This window comes from Myotis daubentonii, chromosome 9 (assembly GCF_963259705.1).
Source record: "Myotis daubentonii chromosome 9, mMyoDau2.1, whole genome shotgun sequence".
Classification (NCBI taxonomy): domain Eukaryota; kingdom Metazoa; phylum Chordata; class Mammalia; order Chiroptera; family Vespertilionidae; genus Myotis; species Myotis daubentonii.
The window spans coordinates 47,422,640-47,438,525 of record NC_081848.1 but is presented as its reverse complement, the minus strand read 5'-3'; the positions used below and the strand labels follow the sequence as shown (position 1 = coordinate 47,438,525).

The 15,886-nt window shown below is 46.2% G+C and overlaps 1 protein-coding gene across 9 annotated transcripts in view; it reads right to left on the bottom strand.

Moving 5' to 3' along the window:
* Nucleotides 1–15,886, bottom strand: part of PPFIBP2 (PPFIA binding protein 2) — a 129,874-nt gene that overhangs the window by 24,283 nt on the left and 89,705 nt on the right. For 7 of the 9 annotated variants that reach the window (XM_059708781.1, XM_059708782.1, XM_059708783.1 and 4 more), the window contains 4 exons: nucleotides 10,827–11,009; nucleotides 7,660–7,752; nucleotides 2,996–3,107; nucleotides 333–394 (listed from right to left, as the gene is read on the bottom strand). In XM_059708781.1, the coding sequence (XP_059564764.1) occupies nucleotides 333–394; nucleotides 2,996–3,107; nucleotides 7,660–7,752; nucleotides 10,827–11,009 (450 nt within the window). The remainder of the gene's footprint in view (nucleotides 1–332; nucleotides 395–2,995; nucleotides 3,108–7,659; nucleotides 7,753–10,826; nucleotides 11,010–15,886) is intronic. The other 2 variants (XM_059708785.1, XM_059708786.1) reach the window with 1 other exon arrangement.

Below are 15,886 nucleotides of genomic sequence, written 5' to 3'. Positions count from 1 at the left end.
GGTGGGTGGATTGATCTGGAGTTTAGCTAGGAGTCTAAGCAACAGCTACGACATTGGCAGTAACCACAGAGGTATTTTTTCTCCACACCAGCATGAATAGGCTTGGCTTTAATCTGCCTTTGGGAGAGTCCATTTAGGCAAAGTTCGCATACATCAAAGCCAAAAACAGGTGGCTGAGGTCTAGTCTCTGAGAAGCACAGCCATTCTCCCAACACATCGCTGAGTCAATGACCTGATGGGTATGGCCATGCCCAAAATATCAGAGACCAGCAGAGATCAATAGAGCCAGGGATGTCAGGAGGGAAAAGATGGCTGCCCAATGACCATCTTACCTTATCTTCATTGGCAATAAGCAAAGTTTCCATCCCAATTTTCAGACGTTGAATTTCTTGGTCTAAAAGAAGAATTTAGATGTGGAAAGAATTATTTCTGTAAATGCAGGCAGCTATCTCCACATGCTAAGATGCTTCTCAAGTGAAAACTTGAGGAGTTTCCATGTGAATAAACTGCCCACGGGCTTCCTTAGTTTTTAAAGAGCCCATAAAGGTGTCTGGCATACACTTCAGTCTCATTAAGTATTTGTCAGGCTAATAAATGAATGAACCTATCATTTTGTCTTCTCTTTATAGACATTTGTGGGGGGGAACAAAATGCCATTTACTCAAAGATGACACAGAGAAAAATCTTTCACAACCAACATCTCACAAGAATATAGACATTTATCTTTTATGAGGCATGTGCCTGGACTGCAGCTAGTTTTAAAGAAAATCATTCAGTCCCATGGATTGTAGCAGAGAATTTAAAATAAGGGGAGAAATGTCTATAGTTGAATGGAGACTGGAAAAGAAAGACTATGTAAAAGAGTTGATTACTTGGCTTAGTTTAAAATGGTATAGTCAGAATTGACGAACATGTTTAGACACATCTTTGCATATATTAAAACAAACTCTACTGTTAAGTAAAACAATCCTATTTCATCATACATCTATAGAGCTTCCCTATGGGCCGAGGGATCTATTTCAGTCTGTGGTGGATAATTCATGGCCTTCTCTCACTTTGGAATCAACAGGGACTCTCTCAACTTCTTCCCAGACTGGTCTGGAGAGCCAGGTCAAATGCCAATGCGTGAAGGAGCTAGAGGTAGTTCTGCCAAATATTTGGAGGGCTAGGAATTGGCACATAGTTAGATTTTTCAAAACAAGGATACACCTGATATAGGGTACTGCAAAGAGAATAGGGATGTCTATATAAGAAAAGTACAGGAGACCAGGGAACCACAGTACAGGCACCCCATTTGCCTTCAGGATGCTTGCTACATCCAACAAGAACAGGAAGAACAGATTTATGGACTTTGTATAAATAGCTGTAGGGATCCATTTTCAGAGCAAAGTATAGAGTGCTTGCCCATTATCTTAGGCTCTTGGCAGCTGAAGATCAGCTCTGCAGCCTGGCATGTGGAGAGAGCAGTGAGTTCCACACGAAGACTGGCAAACCTTGATGCTTTGGGGAGCAAGTGACCGAAGGACCAACTCCAGGAAGCAACTGATGATAGAATGGGGCAGGGCTTGGAAGGCATGGACTGTGGAGTAACATGGGGCTTTGGGGAAAGGCTGCCTGGTCTAGAAGTCATGGACCAGGGAGCTTTCTGTCCTGGTTTAACATCACAGATAATCTAGGTTATCTTAGGCGGATCCAGCCTCTACATTAGGCTTGATGGGTGGGTGACACATACACTTAATGGCTTGGGAAAAGAAAAGCTGAGGAAGGGATTAGCATATTGGTGGCTAATTTTCTCTAGCCTAAGCTACTGTTTCATGGCCACGTGGCTTCACCACCCCAGCAGGGATCTGAGCTAAGCAGTGCTGAGACTGAGATGAGACTAGGTAATAGGATCAATCTACCCGGCTACATGATCTCCCCCAGCATTACTCTGCGACCTGAGCTAAGAGAAAAAGTTGGAAGATGTTGAGCATTTTGTATACAAGGCAAAATAGCCATAAATACTAAGTATGTGTTAAGAGGATTTACCACCAAGACTTGAACTCCTCAGGGACCATTCACCATCCTTTCATTTATGCAATAAATATTACTTAGGAGCCTACCATTGGTATGTGGAAATGTCTTAAAGAAAACTTAGACACAGTCTCTGCCCCAGAGAGAGGACAACAGGTTATACAAAGAGAACCCCCAAAATACAATGCTGACAAGTTATAATAAATGCTATTGGGGGGGGGGAAGAACACTGACTTAGAGAAAAGTAGGATTGGGGGCATCTATATGAGGTAGAGTGGCCAGGAAAGGTTTCTATTGCTTTCTAGAGAGGCTGGAAGGGAGGGAGGAGAGAAACATCAATGTGAGAGAGACACATCAATTGGTTGCCTCCTGCATGCACATCCACCAGGGCTGGGGAACCTGAAACTTACGACCATGCCCTTGACTGGGAATTGAACCTGTGACCCTTTGGTCCACGGGATGACACTATAACCACTTAGCAAAAACTGGCCAGGGCAGGAAAGATCTTTCTGAGAGGTCCCATTTAAGTTGAGATCTAAAGGATGGGCAATAACTAATTTGTTTCTGTAAATTCGGGGCCTTCAACGAATACCAGACAGGAATTCATTAAATGACTGAATGAACTGCTAAAGCCTTCCCTTTGGTGATGACACAAAAACAAGTCTTTTCAATCAAGTGAATGTCTAAAGCTCCAGAGGTGGCCACACAGAGCTGTAATGGTCAGAATGCATGTGAGGAAAGCCTTCGGAGCCGAGTCTTCTGGGCAGGGGAGGGGTTCGTGGCAATGATTCCATGATAGAACTGGGTTTAGAGGCCCAGTCATGCAGACACACACATGCATCCCTTCAGTTGGATATGTTTGTATACATACATGCACATGAGCGCACCTACTCACACAGGCATTTACATACTCATCCATAGACATACATGCCCAGGGGCACAGGACCGAAGGGCAACTGCACTGTCACAGTCAACCAGTTACCTTTCTCTGCATGATCACTGTGGAGAGCTGCAGTCCGGGAGAGCTGGCTGTGTAGACGCTCAATTTCTGCATCTTTCAGGGCCACCTGCTCCTGCAGCTGGGCCACCTCAGCCTGGAAGAGAACAGAGGACCCCTACCAGTTCAGAGGGACTACCAAACCGTAAAGAAGTGCCTCAAGTCAGAGTCCCGAGCCAATGGGTCCCAAGACAGGTTAGGAAATTAGGAGCAGAGGTGAGCTATTAGAGGTGCTCACAGCCCTTTCCACAAGGTGGAGCTCTGACCAATAAACACATTCTTTCTGGTCATTTTGGCCCTACTTGTCTCTGGCTGTCCACCTACTCTTCTCCAGCATCCTCCTACCTGACCAGGCTCTTTCCCTCCCCTGCCCTCTGTGGTCCAAACACCACTGAGCTGGGACTGTGTGCAATGGGAGGCTGCCCTTGGTCCAGAAATGGATATTCTCTTTCTGGATGTGGTCTTCCTTCTCCCAAGATACTCATGCAACAGAACGTAGGTACACCACTGTTACAAGTGCACGCATTTTCATTTTTTTTTTTTTTTTTGCCCCATCTAGGAAATACAGTGGAAATCAAATCACTACTGGTAGACAAAGAGTGAGCCAAGAGTTGCCTTTCTCAAACACTCTCCCACCCTTTGTGCACAGCCACTGACTGCCCAACCTCCAGGCACCTGTGCACGATCATCCACACATACATACGTACAAGAATTCAGGTATGCTAAGCACATTCATATATGTACACACATGGGCAGCTGCACTGGATGGTTCCCATGTCTCTACTACATATAGCATGTTGCACTTCACACCTAACAGTAGTGTGGTTGGGTCCAGGCTTTCCCATCCTCGTTAGAAGATCATAATTGTGTAGGTCCCACCCCAAGAGGCACATTGGCATTGGAGTCAAACAAACTTAGATTCTCTCACTTCCTATTGGGTGACCTTGGGCAAGTGAGTTAACCTTTCTGAGTCTTAGCTCATCTATAAAATGAGGGAAATGGCATTTACCTCTTGAGGCTATAAAGAGGATTAAATAAGATAATGGTTAAGAACAATTTAGCCTCATGCCTAGTAGATGGTAGGTGCTCAATAAATGCTAGTGTTGCTGCTCTCATCTTATTCCTTCCTTAGGAATAACTAGCTAGTTCTTTGAGCAGATTAACTAAGGGGTTGCAAACTGACCCCTGAGCCAGGCAACGAACCACACAGCAAAGATTTCTACTCTGGCTGCACCCCTCCCCATGTGGGAGTCCAGTCACACCCTGCCTTCATTCCTCAAGGTTATGGAATGTGCTGTCTGTTCTCACGGAGGCCCACACTAATCTCTGAACAACTCCAAGTAGCCAAGTGAGCATGGCTCCTGCCAGGGCTCCTCTGCCACACAGGCCTTCCGAGTGGAACCCTTCAGGACACAGGACATACAGAGTGGACCCCTGTGCTAGCCACTTTCTTACATCAAACCTTCCTTAGCTCCACGGGAAACAATGAGAGGAAGCAATGTCCCTGCATGTCACTGGAGAGACAATAGGAGCCATGCAGGATCCAATGGTCAAGTCACAGAGCCAGTTAGTGACCAGGCCAGGGATGCAATCCCCACTTGCTCCAAAGCCAGGGCCCCACGCACCACAGCTGGTCTGCTTCTAAGATAACAGGACAAATGAGAGCCCCTCTTAGACGGCTAGGGCTCCCTGAGACCACCTCGAGGGTTTCAGAATAAACCTTCCCTACCGCCTCCCGTGGCACAGAGGTGACCATATAAGGAAACCAGGTGGCACTGGATGGGGTTCATTTACTGCAGAGTTTTATGGAGCACCATCCCGTGCTCTGGTTTTCACCCAGAGGCCCGAGAGCTGAGCTCCCTGTGCCACACCGCCTGCTGAGACTCGCAGCCAGGCAGCCGCTTTCCATAGCTCACTCAGGGCCTCGGTGCTCAAGGGCTTACGATGGATGGTGACAGCAGCTTCTGAAAAGCTTACCCTTGAGATTCTCAATCCAAATGCCTCTCATTTCTACAAGAGTCAGACTATTCTTGGAAAATATCCTCTAAGCCTCTCCTGTACCTCTCCACGCCCATTTCTCCCTTTCTTTGCAGACAGGGTGAGAGCTGGTTCCTGATGCTTGTCTGTGGGCCCCACAGCAGACATCGGTGGTGTGGACCTGCTGAGGCAAACCCAGGCCACGATGAAGTCTCTTCTCTCAGAGGCCTGCCTCTGGGTGAGGTCATCTGCTTAAATCCCCACAAACAAAGTGGCTGGTCCCAAACTCCCATGTGCCAATTTCCACACAATAGGCCAGAAATGGCAAGTGCTCTGGTATCCTTTGAGTGGTACCTGTCCCTACAGCTGGGGAGTCAACAATAGCCCAGGGGCTCCACTTGACCAGGAGGACCAAGTATGCTACTGCATCAGCCACCCAATCAGGCAGACGTAGGCACTGATCCCAGCAAGTGCAGGGCTTCATTAAACCCTGACCATACCCCACTCAGCTGAACTGGAAGATAAATCACCTTTTGGGACCAAAGATTTACATAGAAAACCAGAACTTTCAAAACCAGTGAAGGCTTTTACTGCAAAGAATCAGGATGGTATAGGAAAGGGAGCATGAGTTTTGAAATGACACAGATCCAGATCCGAACCTCACCTTGGCACCCTGACCCTCAGGTTCCTTACCAGTAAAATGAGGATAACAAATTAATGGACCTCACCAGGCTATTTCATGGATCCAATGAGAAAAGGGGCTTGGTACATTCTGGCACATAGGAGGGGCTCCACACCTGGTAGTTATTAGATAACTCTTGGTATCTTGAAGTCTACATGCCAAGGCAAAGGGCTTGGAAAATGTAAAAAGAAAAGAGCTGTTTGGTTTCATAAGAAAAGGTGGCATGTACAACTTCAAAGGTTTCACCAGGACAGGGCTCGTGGGGGAGCACTGTGATGGAAGATTCTGAGCTACTTGAGAAAACAGCTCCTGCCGCCAGTGAAGCGTGGTGCACACAAGGGTTCGATGAGATAAAAACAGAGCAGTAGCTGAATGGATCTGGATTGCCTAGGGGTGGTACTGACTAACTGTGAGATCTTGGGAAAGTTAATTAACCACTCCACGCCTCAGTGTTCTCATCTGTAAAATGGTTAAGCAGATTATTTTACATTCATACTATACTCATACAATAGAATATTATATAGACTACTGACATCAGCATTGTGTCCAGAGTTTTCTTTTAATAGCATGATATAAAATTGTATATAAATGATCAACACCAGAAATTGAGAGAGCAAGAGAGAGACACCCAATCAGAGAAACGCCTGGAGGAAATATTAATAGTGGTAACTGCTGGGTGGCATAGGAGTGATTTTCGTATTCCTTTATTTATTTATTTTTTTGGTTTAAAAATTCTCTGTAGTGAATATTATTGTTTTTAATAATCATAAAAAGTTAACTTACAGAAAAAGATAAAACAAAGAACAAACTAGACTTTAAGAAAATGCAAGTAAGTAGTAAAAATGAAAATGCCTGCAGGGATCATGCACCAACACCTGTAGGTGGCGCTACAGAGACCGTAGGGAAATGGCAGGTGTGCTCCTCACTTAGAGGCAGCCCTGCCCAGGCTTCTTCAAGCAGGAAAGCTGTTCCAGGGTTGTGAGAGCTTCCTTCCCCACACGCCACCCCCCAGCCCTTCCCCAGGGCAGCCTAACTATTTCAGTGTGCAATTTCTTAATGTTTAAGTGACAATGAATTCGACAACTTTAAATACAATGCTCAGCTGCCTACCCCTACCCCCACGAATGTGTAGGTTGACTCCAACCCACTCATTTTAATCTCTGCATTTCAATTATTTGAGAAAATGAAGGAAGAAATGAAGAGGGAGAGAAAAAAAGTTATTTCACAAAAGAACTTATCCTTGGTGTCCTCTAAGTAGCAAGCTCCCCAGTTCAATAGAAACCTGATTTGGTTTTTTAAAAATAGTCAAGCCTGGCCGGTGTGGCTCAGTAGTTGAGTGTCTACCTATGAACCAGGAGGTCATAGCTCGATTCCCAGTCACGGCACATGCCCAAGTTGCAGGCTCGATCCCCAGTACAGGGCGTGCAGGAAGCAGCCGATTAATGATTCTCTCTCATTGTTGATGTTTTTATCTCCCTCTCCCTTCCTCTCTGAAATCAATAAAACCATATTTTAAAATAATAATAATAATAATTAATAAATATTCAAAGTATACATCATTTTTTAAAGAAATACATTTATTGGTGAAAATAAAGCATGCTGTTTTAAAAAACTGATTATTAGAGGGACTGGCAAAACTTAAACTGATGCAGCCAACATAAGATTGGTGTTCATCTGCCTTAGGACTCACCATTCACTCACTCACTCATTAGCCCTCGCTTGGCCCAATGTCAGCTGATGGTGCTACCAGACACAGCAAGAGGAAGGAGACTCAGTTGCTTCAGCAGCTCATAATCTCACGGGATTTCCCCCATAACAAGGCCCTCTTGGATCCAACCTGTCTGCTGCACAATCTGGCCACTGCTACATGTGCACACAGTAGGGTTAGTTTGCATTTTTCGAGCATGGGGTCCTGTAAACCCAGAGTTTGAACACAGAAGTCCCCCCACCGGGCTCGGTGCCTCCCCTAAGCACCAGAACCGCCTTTTACCTTAGTGGCCTTCAGCTTCCACTCATACTGATTCCGTTCATTTTCCAACTCTTCCACCTTGATTTTGAGGCGCCTGAGCTCTTGCAGTAACTCCTAGGGAGATGAGGGAGAAAGACAAAGGTCTGATGGTTACCAGCAGGATGCTGTTCCCTGATTTACAACCCAGTTAAGCTCGTGCACAGAGGATGTCTGGAAAGGGCAACCACATCATGCTCCACACTGAGGCTCAAATCCTTCAACGTGCGCTGTTTCAGGAACAGCTGTATGGCCCTTTAAAAACAAAGGCGAGGGAGTTCTTGACATAAGAAAGAGAAAACTCTCTGTTTATTTTTAGAACCTGTTCTGCCTGCCCCCCTCTGACACCCACCTTATGCGGGATGTGCCTGCATCAAGCACGTGTGTGGGAGGCAGGGCAGGTGGGGCTTGGGAGCAAGAGGAACAGAGGTATGGAAATGAGGAAGCTTCTCACAGACAAAGAAGCAGGAAGCAGGCTAATTGGGAGCATCTTTTAGTGCAGAGTGAAGTTTGAGGAACCCAGAGGAGGGTGTCAGTGATCCTGAGAGGCTGCACAGAGGAAGGGACAGCCAGCAGGACAGACATCAAACCCTGAGGAATCAAAGGCTAAGTGCCTAATGCAGAAAGCCAGTCTTCCTGTTCCAGTTCACAGGAGGGGGTTGGTTTAAAGAAAGGAGGGAGGGAGAAGGCATGGGTGAAAGGATGGGAGAGGAGGCTGGGAAGGCTTTTGGATGAGACTCTCAGGAATTCTGATGCCACTGCAGGTTGCTGGGCTGGGGGAGTGATATTTAAACAACTTGCTTGTGGTGGAGCTGCAATCCATGCCCACATCTTCTGACTCCAGGGCCCCTGCTCTCTAAACCATCCCTTCAGCAAAGATGACACCACTAAGCAACTTTATCCCAAATCCAGGTTCCTTTAAGGCAGCGGTCGCCAACCTTTCGGACCTCACGGACTACCAGTGGTCCACAGACCACCAGTTGGCAACCACTGCTTTAAGGGACAGTCGGCCCTGCTGACTGGTTCCTAACAGAAAAATGAGCATAAAAGGGACCCCTTTCGCAGACTTTCTGACAGACAAACTCCTCTAACAAACTGTTACCCCCTAGCATCCAGGGGCACAATACCATTTAGACACAAATCTGATCCTGGCACAACCTGCTCCTCAAAGTTCATCAACTTTAACCCATGACCCACACAGCCTGGCCCGAGCCAGCATGCTGCCTGCCTCTCACGTTACCCTGTGCCCTGGTTATGCTCCAGCCACACTGAAAACGTTTTCATTCCTCCTTCTGCCTTGGGGCTTCCCTCTGCCTGGAACTGTTGGCCAGGTTCATTCCTGCCCATCCTTCTGGCCTCCCTGAGCAAAGCCATCCCAACCTCTGCCCTTCACCAGGTCTCCCTGCTATACTCCTGTGGCATCCTGCCTATCACCCTCATCATTTGCAATTAAACATTTACCAGTGTGAATGCCAATGGCTAGTTCTCCTACAATGAACTCTGTGAGATGTTTTGCTAATCTCTGGCACAGGGGTCCTCAAACTTTTTAAACAGGGGGCCAGTTCACTGTCCCTCAGACCGTTGGAGGGCCGGACTATAGTTTAAAAAAAAACTATGAACAAATTCCTATGCACACTGCACATATCTTATTTTGAAGTAAAAAAACAAAACGGGAACAAATACAATATTTGTATTTGCATGTGGCCCGCGGGCCATAGTTTGAGGATCCCTGCTCTGGCACATAGTAGATATGCATTATTTCTTAATGAATGAAGATACAAAATTCAAGTCATTGTCTAACTGACCTGGAGCCCTTTGCATTCGGAGACAATCCAGCAGAAAGTGACATTGCTTACACTTGAGTTTTGTAGGGCAATTTATTAAAAATTTTTTTATAGCTGAAGTGAGCATTTATTGATGCCTTTTAAGAAGAAAATCTTCCATGCTGAGGTTATTGCATCCATGACCTGCAGGAATAGATTTCTAGGCCTGCTGTGACCTGCAGCTGATACAGGATCATTTTCTGAGAACATTTCCAGCCTGCCTAAGGGGGCACCAGGCCTGCAGAACCTGAAGTGTGCAGGTTACTGCCTGAGCGGCTGCCACTATGGGAACACAGAGCATGGTGATCTGGCTCTGGTAACCTCTTTAGCACATTCTCCTCCTTCTAAGCTATCAGTTGTCCATCATCAGCTATAAACACTGAAGCAAATTTTAACTTCCTTCAGAAGTCTTCCCTCAACGTGGGGCATGCCCCAGCATCCTCTCAGGGCTTCTCCATCCAAATCCACACTTACATCTTAACTCTCATTTTCCCCTGAATCCTTGAATATAGGAGGAAATCTTCCCCACTGCACGCCTCCCCTGATGCCTGAGTCTGGGTAGAGATTTTCAACATATTCCATAACTGAGTATGGACCACGGGAACTTCCTACAGAGCTGGGGCAGGCCTTCTGCATTGCTCAGGCTACTGTGACTTTGACTTTCCCCGGGGCTTCCAAGTCAGTGGGCCTTGGGGGTGCAGGCTCATCTCGCACAGCTGCCATCACCAGGCCTCAGCCCCGTCACATCAGCGTGAGGGGCCACGTCCAGAATCCCAGTCAGATACACCCCACAGGGCCCAGAGGTCATGAAATCCCTCTAAAAAGGGAACTTTTTCTGGAAAGTCAGAGGATGACTTAATTATCACAGCAAATAGAAACTTGTGTTCTATTTCCTCACTGGGGATAAACCTCTTTAAAAATAAACTTGAAAGAATTCTTTCATAATGCTTTTCTTTAAAAAAAATCATGGGAGATGAAATGTCATTTATTGCACTTCCTGGAACAGGAATCAATGTCTGAATTGTTCCTGGGACTGGCAATCGTGAGGTTTCATTTCGCACGAACACCCCAGGACTCATTCTGAGCTCTGCAGGAGGTGAGTGTCACCACATGCAAGGGTTGACCTCACCTGCTCAGACCCTGCTCGGGGAGGGTCACAGAGCTCAGCTCCCATCCCGAGGGAGTGTGTCAGTCCCCGACTCTGCCCAGAGGTAACAAAGACCCCTGTTAAGCCACTGCACTCTGTTCCGGTTAGGAAAACCCCCCGCCCCTCCACCAGTGAAACACCCCACACACGCAAGCTCTGATATACTTAAGTGTGGTTCCTACAGGTGACCCCTCCCAACGGGCACAGTCCTGGCTGCAGGCCTGGGGCCCGGCCACACCGTCGCCGTCCGCTACCTCCTCAGGGTGGTCCCTACTGAGCAAGAGGCGTTCTTGAATCTGCCTGTGGATGTCCAGCTGCAGCCTACACATCTGCTCCTGCAGCTCACTGATCACATTCAGAACCGACTGCGGGAAGGAAGAGAAAGGAGAAAAGCACTCAGAGTCAGTCAGCACCCAGACACCGAACTCCTGGAGGGAGCCGCACGGAAGGAAGGAAGGGCATAGAGGTGAGCAGCAGGTGGCACCCAGTGGGCACTGTCTGTGACCACCCGCTCTCTTCACAGGAACCAGGAGACATGGCATTTTCCCGGAGGCCTCTCCCATCCCTGGGTCTGCCTTGCAATTTGAACAAACACCAAGCAGCTCCTTGTGCCAAACTGGGGGCCATCCTTGCATGTCAATATCTGAGGCACAGGGTCTGGGGCACAGTTAAGGCCCATGTGACATTGATTGCTAATAACAAAAGCCCAGTGGCTACGCATACCCTGGCACACGCACCTTACTGGGCACCCTTCACTACTAGACTCTTCTAGTCCTTAGGCCTGCTTTTCTCTCTTATCTGTTTCAAGAACTTCACTGCCTTCTCCCTTCTTTTGTTCCCTCCATCGATAAACCTCTCAAATGAGGACACTGCTGTCCCTGATTTTCATCCCTCATTCCCTGTCTCCACCGTCCCAGGTGCCTGGTTCTTCTGCAGTGCCTTCCTCCCGGTCAAATCCACAAGCTTGTCCTCTGCCCACAAACTGCTTGGTCCCCTCCTGATGTGTGTCATGCCTCGCCTTCAGTGGTTCTGCATTATGTAGGTTCTTCTACCTCTTTTTCTGCCAACATATCTATCACTCCAGGTACCATAGAGTTACCTTTAGAGAAACTCATTTTCAAAGGGGCTTGTACAAAAGACAGAAGGACAAACAAAGTGCCCCTGCATGAACAGACTGAAGGACAATGCTGAGGACAACAGAAAGACTTTTGGTTAGAAATCATGTTCTCAGTAAGGTCAAGAAAAGAATGGGCTTGATTCCACTGACGCCTCTGATAGGTGCAAAGGACTTAAACAGCAGTCCCCAAACTGCTAGAAGTCAATTTTAAGGAATCACAAAAATCAAGCAATTTTGAATTCCCATGTCAACGGATCCATTTAGATTTTCTTGGCTTCCTGTCATCACAACTTCAAGGCCTTCTACATCAGCACCCAAAACATGGACTGAAAATACTCAACAGGCAGAAGGGCTAACATTTACTGTTACCCTCTACAGAAAAATCTTCCAAGAGTCTTTAGGTACTAATGTAGTACGCACAGTGGGGCAAAAGTAGGTTTACAGTTGTGAGTACATGAAACACAGTTTATTCTTATATTATTATTTATTATTTCCCATATGAACAACTGTAAACCTACTTTTGCCCTACCCTGTATATATACATGTAGCCTCATTTGGGTACTAATATACCTATTTTTACACTCATCCTACATTCCTCTCTTATCCACAAGACTGTTCCAAGCAATGTTTTTGCAATGCCTTGCTGAAGTGAGGATTTACCAGGTCTACCACTACTCAGCCAAGCCAAGAAGTGAGACCTAATTCACTCTTAATGGACATGGATTCCTGCTTTGTCTTCCAACCTCTCACAAGCCATCACAGGGTTGACCCCAAACTCAACAGACTAAATTTTATAAAAGCCATCTGACTTTCTTTATCATGTAGAAGAAGGAGGAGGCGATGGTTTGATTTTCGTTTTTAAACAAATCACTTGATTCCTTAAAGTTTGCTTATAGCAAGAAGTTTGGGAATGCTGCCCCAAGTTCCTGGCACCTATCGGCTCATTCTTGGAATCGAACTCATTCTTTCTTTGACCTTATTGAGAACATGGCTTTTAACAAACAGTCTTCCTGTTGTCCTTTTGTTTGGGGCTCACCCTTCCTGGTGCTGTTCATGCAGGTACATTTTTCTTTGTCCTTCTATCTTTTGTACAAGCCCTTTGAAAATGAGTTTCTCTCAAGGTACCTCTAAGCCCTTTCTTTTTATTGGCGTTATTTGTGAGACTGTGCAATGAGAACTTTATTATTTTAAAGTAGTTCAGTGTTTTTTTTGTGTGTGTTTTTTTTTTTTAGTTCAGTGTTCTTGAGTCATCTCCTGTTTTGTCTCGGAACTTTAAGAGTCGTTGGTTTGCAACGTGCATGTCTGTCTAGGCACAGTTTTCTCTCCCTCACCGTCATGAACTCTCAAATGACAATGACCACCCTCTCCTGGCACCCATCACTTTTCCTCATAAACCAGTTTCTCCTTTTGCTTCAACAAGGGAGTGGCAGTTTTCCCAGCTTCTTTCTCTGCCCTCCAGGTGGAAGCTATAGAAAAGGGGAGAAGAGACCAAGAACCAAGTCAAATACCTAGGTGTTCAGCTGGAGGAGATTGTTAGGAGCTCCCTTCCACTGCCCCTCGTCCGCCTGAGTCAGTCTGGGGTCTGTACCAGGAGTGCACTCCCGTCTCTGCTCGGGGTAACCAGGGGGGATGCCCCAGCACTGCTGGGACCCTCTCCTTTAATTCTCCCCATCCATGCAGCGCTGTTTTCCAGCATGTCTATCCTCAGGCTTGGCACTTGCATAAAACGTATTTTTACAATTCCTGTCTACGGGGCCAGCCCATCACCTCTCTTAGCAGGTCTGTTTCTCCCATTCTTAGGTCCCACGTCATGATGTGCAGGTGACATTTACGAGGTTCTAATTGCTGTTCCTGTTGTAATCTCTGCTCATTTACTCCTGCTTTGCCAACCATCAAAGTTCTTTTTTATGGTTCATTTGTATGTGAAACTACTGGGCACCTCCCATAATCAGAGTCTCTCCCACACCATCTTTCCTGTTAAACTTGTTCACAACTTGACTTTTTCTCCCTTTCCCTTCATGCTCAGTTTACTACTTTCTTGGCACTCTTCTACATCACGGGTAAAAATATAACACTATGGTCTATGAGGCGATTTGGAAATATCTGCCAAAATTTCAAGTGCATGTACTCTTGGACCCAGTTCCACTGCTATATATCCTCCCATATGTATGAGCATTTTTATAATAGCGAATACTTAGCAACAACTTAAATGTCCACCAAAAGAGAACTGGGTGAATAAATTAGGTCCCTGGCCAGTGTGGCTCAGCTGATTGAGCATCGGGGTCCCATGTACCAAGGGGTTGCCGGTTCGATTCCTGGTGAGGGCACATGCCCAGGTTGCGGGTTTACTCTGGTTGGGGTGTGTACAGGAGGCATTTCTCTCTCTCTCTCTCTCTCTCCCATTCCCTTTCTCTCTCTCTCTAAAATCAATTTTTAAAATATATTTAAATAAATTAGGGCATAAGCAGATAGTAGAATAACATGCAGACATAAATATAAATGAGGAAGCTTTTTTAATGAGGGAAAAATGTATATGTGTGTATATGTTTATAGATAGATGCAGACAGATCTCCAAATAAATGTGCTTGTCCATGCATAAAATAACTCTGGAAGGTTAAAAAACAAATGGATAGCATTGGTTCCTCACAGCTGGCTGGGGAGCACTTGGAAGGAGACTTTTTGCTATACACACCTTTTTGAACTTTTGCATTTTAAATTATTGGAGAATATTTTCTAAGTTAATGAAAATAAGTAAATAAAACAAAACAGGATAAAAACAAGAATAAAACTCCCCTCACCAGGCCAGCTCTTTGAATAAACACTATTTTCCCAGCCCTTACTGTATATTCCAAGTCCATTATTCTAATTGCTCATTTCAGAAAACAGAATCCCTCCCTTTCAGGGGCCTAACCATAGGGAGAGAGAGGGCATGATCCCACCAACTGGGCTGTAAAACAAGTATGTCAAACTTGCGGCCTGCAGGCCGCATGCCTCGTTTATTTGGCCTGTGTTAGCCTTTGAGTTTGACATGCTTGCTGTAAGACATCCCATCTTCTGCCAGGAAATCCTAAAATTCTTTCTAGTTCTCCTCATGCTTGTGCACATCCCTGATCAACTGGGCTGACTTCACACCCCAGCACGGCTGGCTGGGGCCCTGCTCCCTCTCTACAGGCTGCCCTGGTATTCCTCGCAAAGCCCTTTGGATCCCACCCAGGGGCCCAGCGGCAGGCGTACCCGCACCCCATGCTCAGGGAAGCTAGCCTCCTTCTCAAGGAAGATCCCCCTGCAGGGCGTGGCTCTGACCTGGTGAACCACCAGGGCTCCCTTTGCCTCCCGATCTCTTCCTTTCACGTTCCATCCTCTTAATTCTGATATGTAGTTTCCAGGTCAGTCACCCTTCCTGCAGCCCGCCTTTCAGGAGTAAATCTAACTGGTCCGAACTTAGATTCCCTGAAATGACCCAGAACCATCAGGGAAAGGCTGGTAAGAAAAAAGTCAGAAAATACAGGAAAGCGAGGAATCACCCCTATCTCATTTAGGCCACTGACTCACTCCTGAGCAAGGCTGCACGTCAGGACTCTCTCCATTTGACCAGAAACCTGCCTCTCACAGTCCTCAGACCACCATCCGGAATCGCTTCCACAACTACAGGCAGCAGGATACTGGCTCAGAGTGAGATCAGAACAGACAGAAAGAACAGTCTGCAATTTTCTTGTAAATAACACCCCACCTTTTTTTTTTCTTTTTTCGTGGAAACATAAAATGGAATTTGAGGATAAAGCCTGAGCTACATGGAGGGAGTTTATTACAATCTGGCTACCTCAAAAAAAAAAAAAAAAAAATCCTGCCTTTTCCAAACCACAAGCAATCAGGCCTTAGGCTAAACACTGGAAAAAACAGCAGTGTGCCGAATGGAAAGCAGCATTCCGTTTACTCATGAAACGACAACCTCTGGTAACCTTAGCTAGCTAGATGCCTCGTTCAAAATAAACAGCCCCGTGCCCAAGACAGCAGTGCAGCTCTCCTGCCCTGTGTAAGTCTCTGGCAGTTACAGACTGCAGAGGTCCTGGGCATAGCAGCAAAGGTGATGTTGAATCACAAGAATAAAAAAACGTGTTTCGGGTC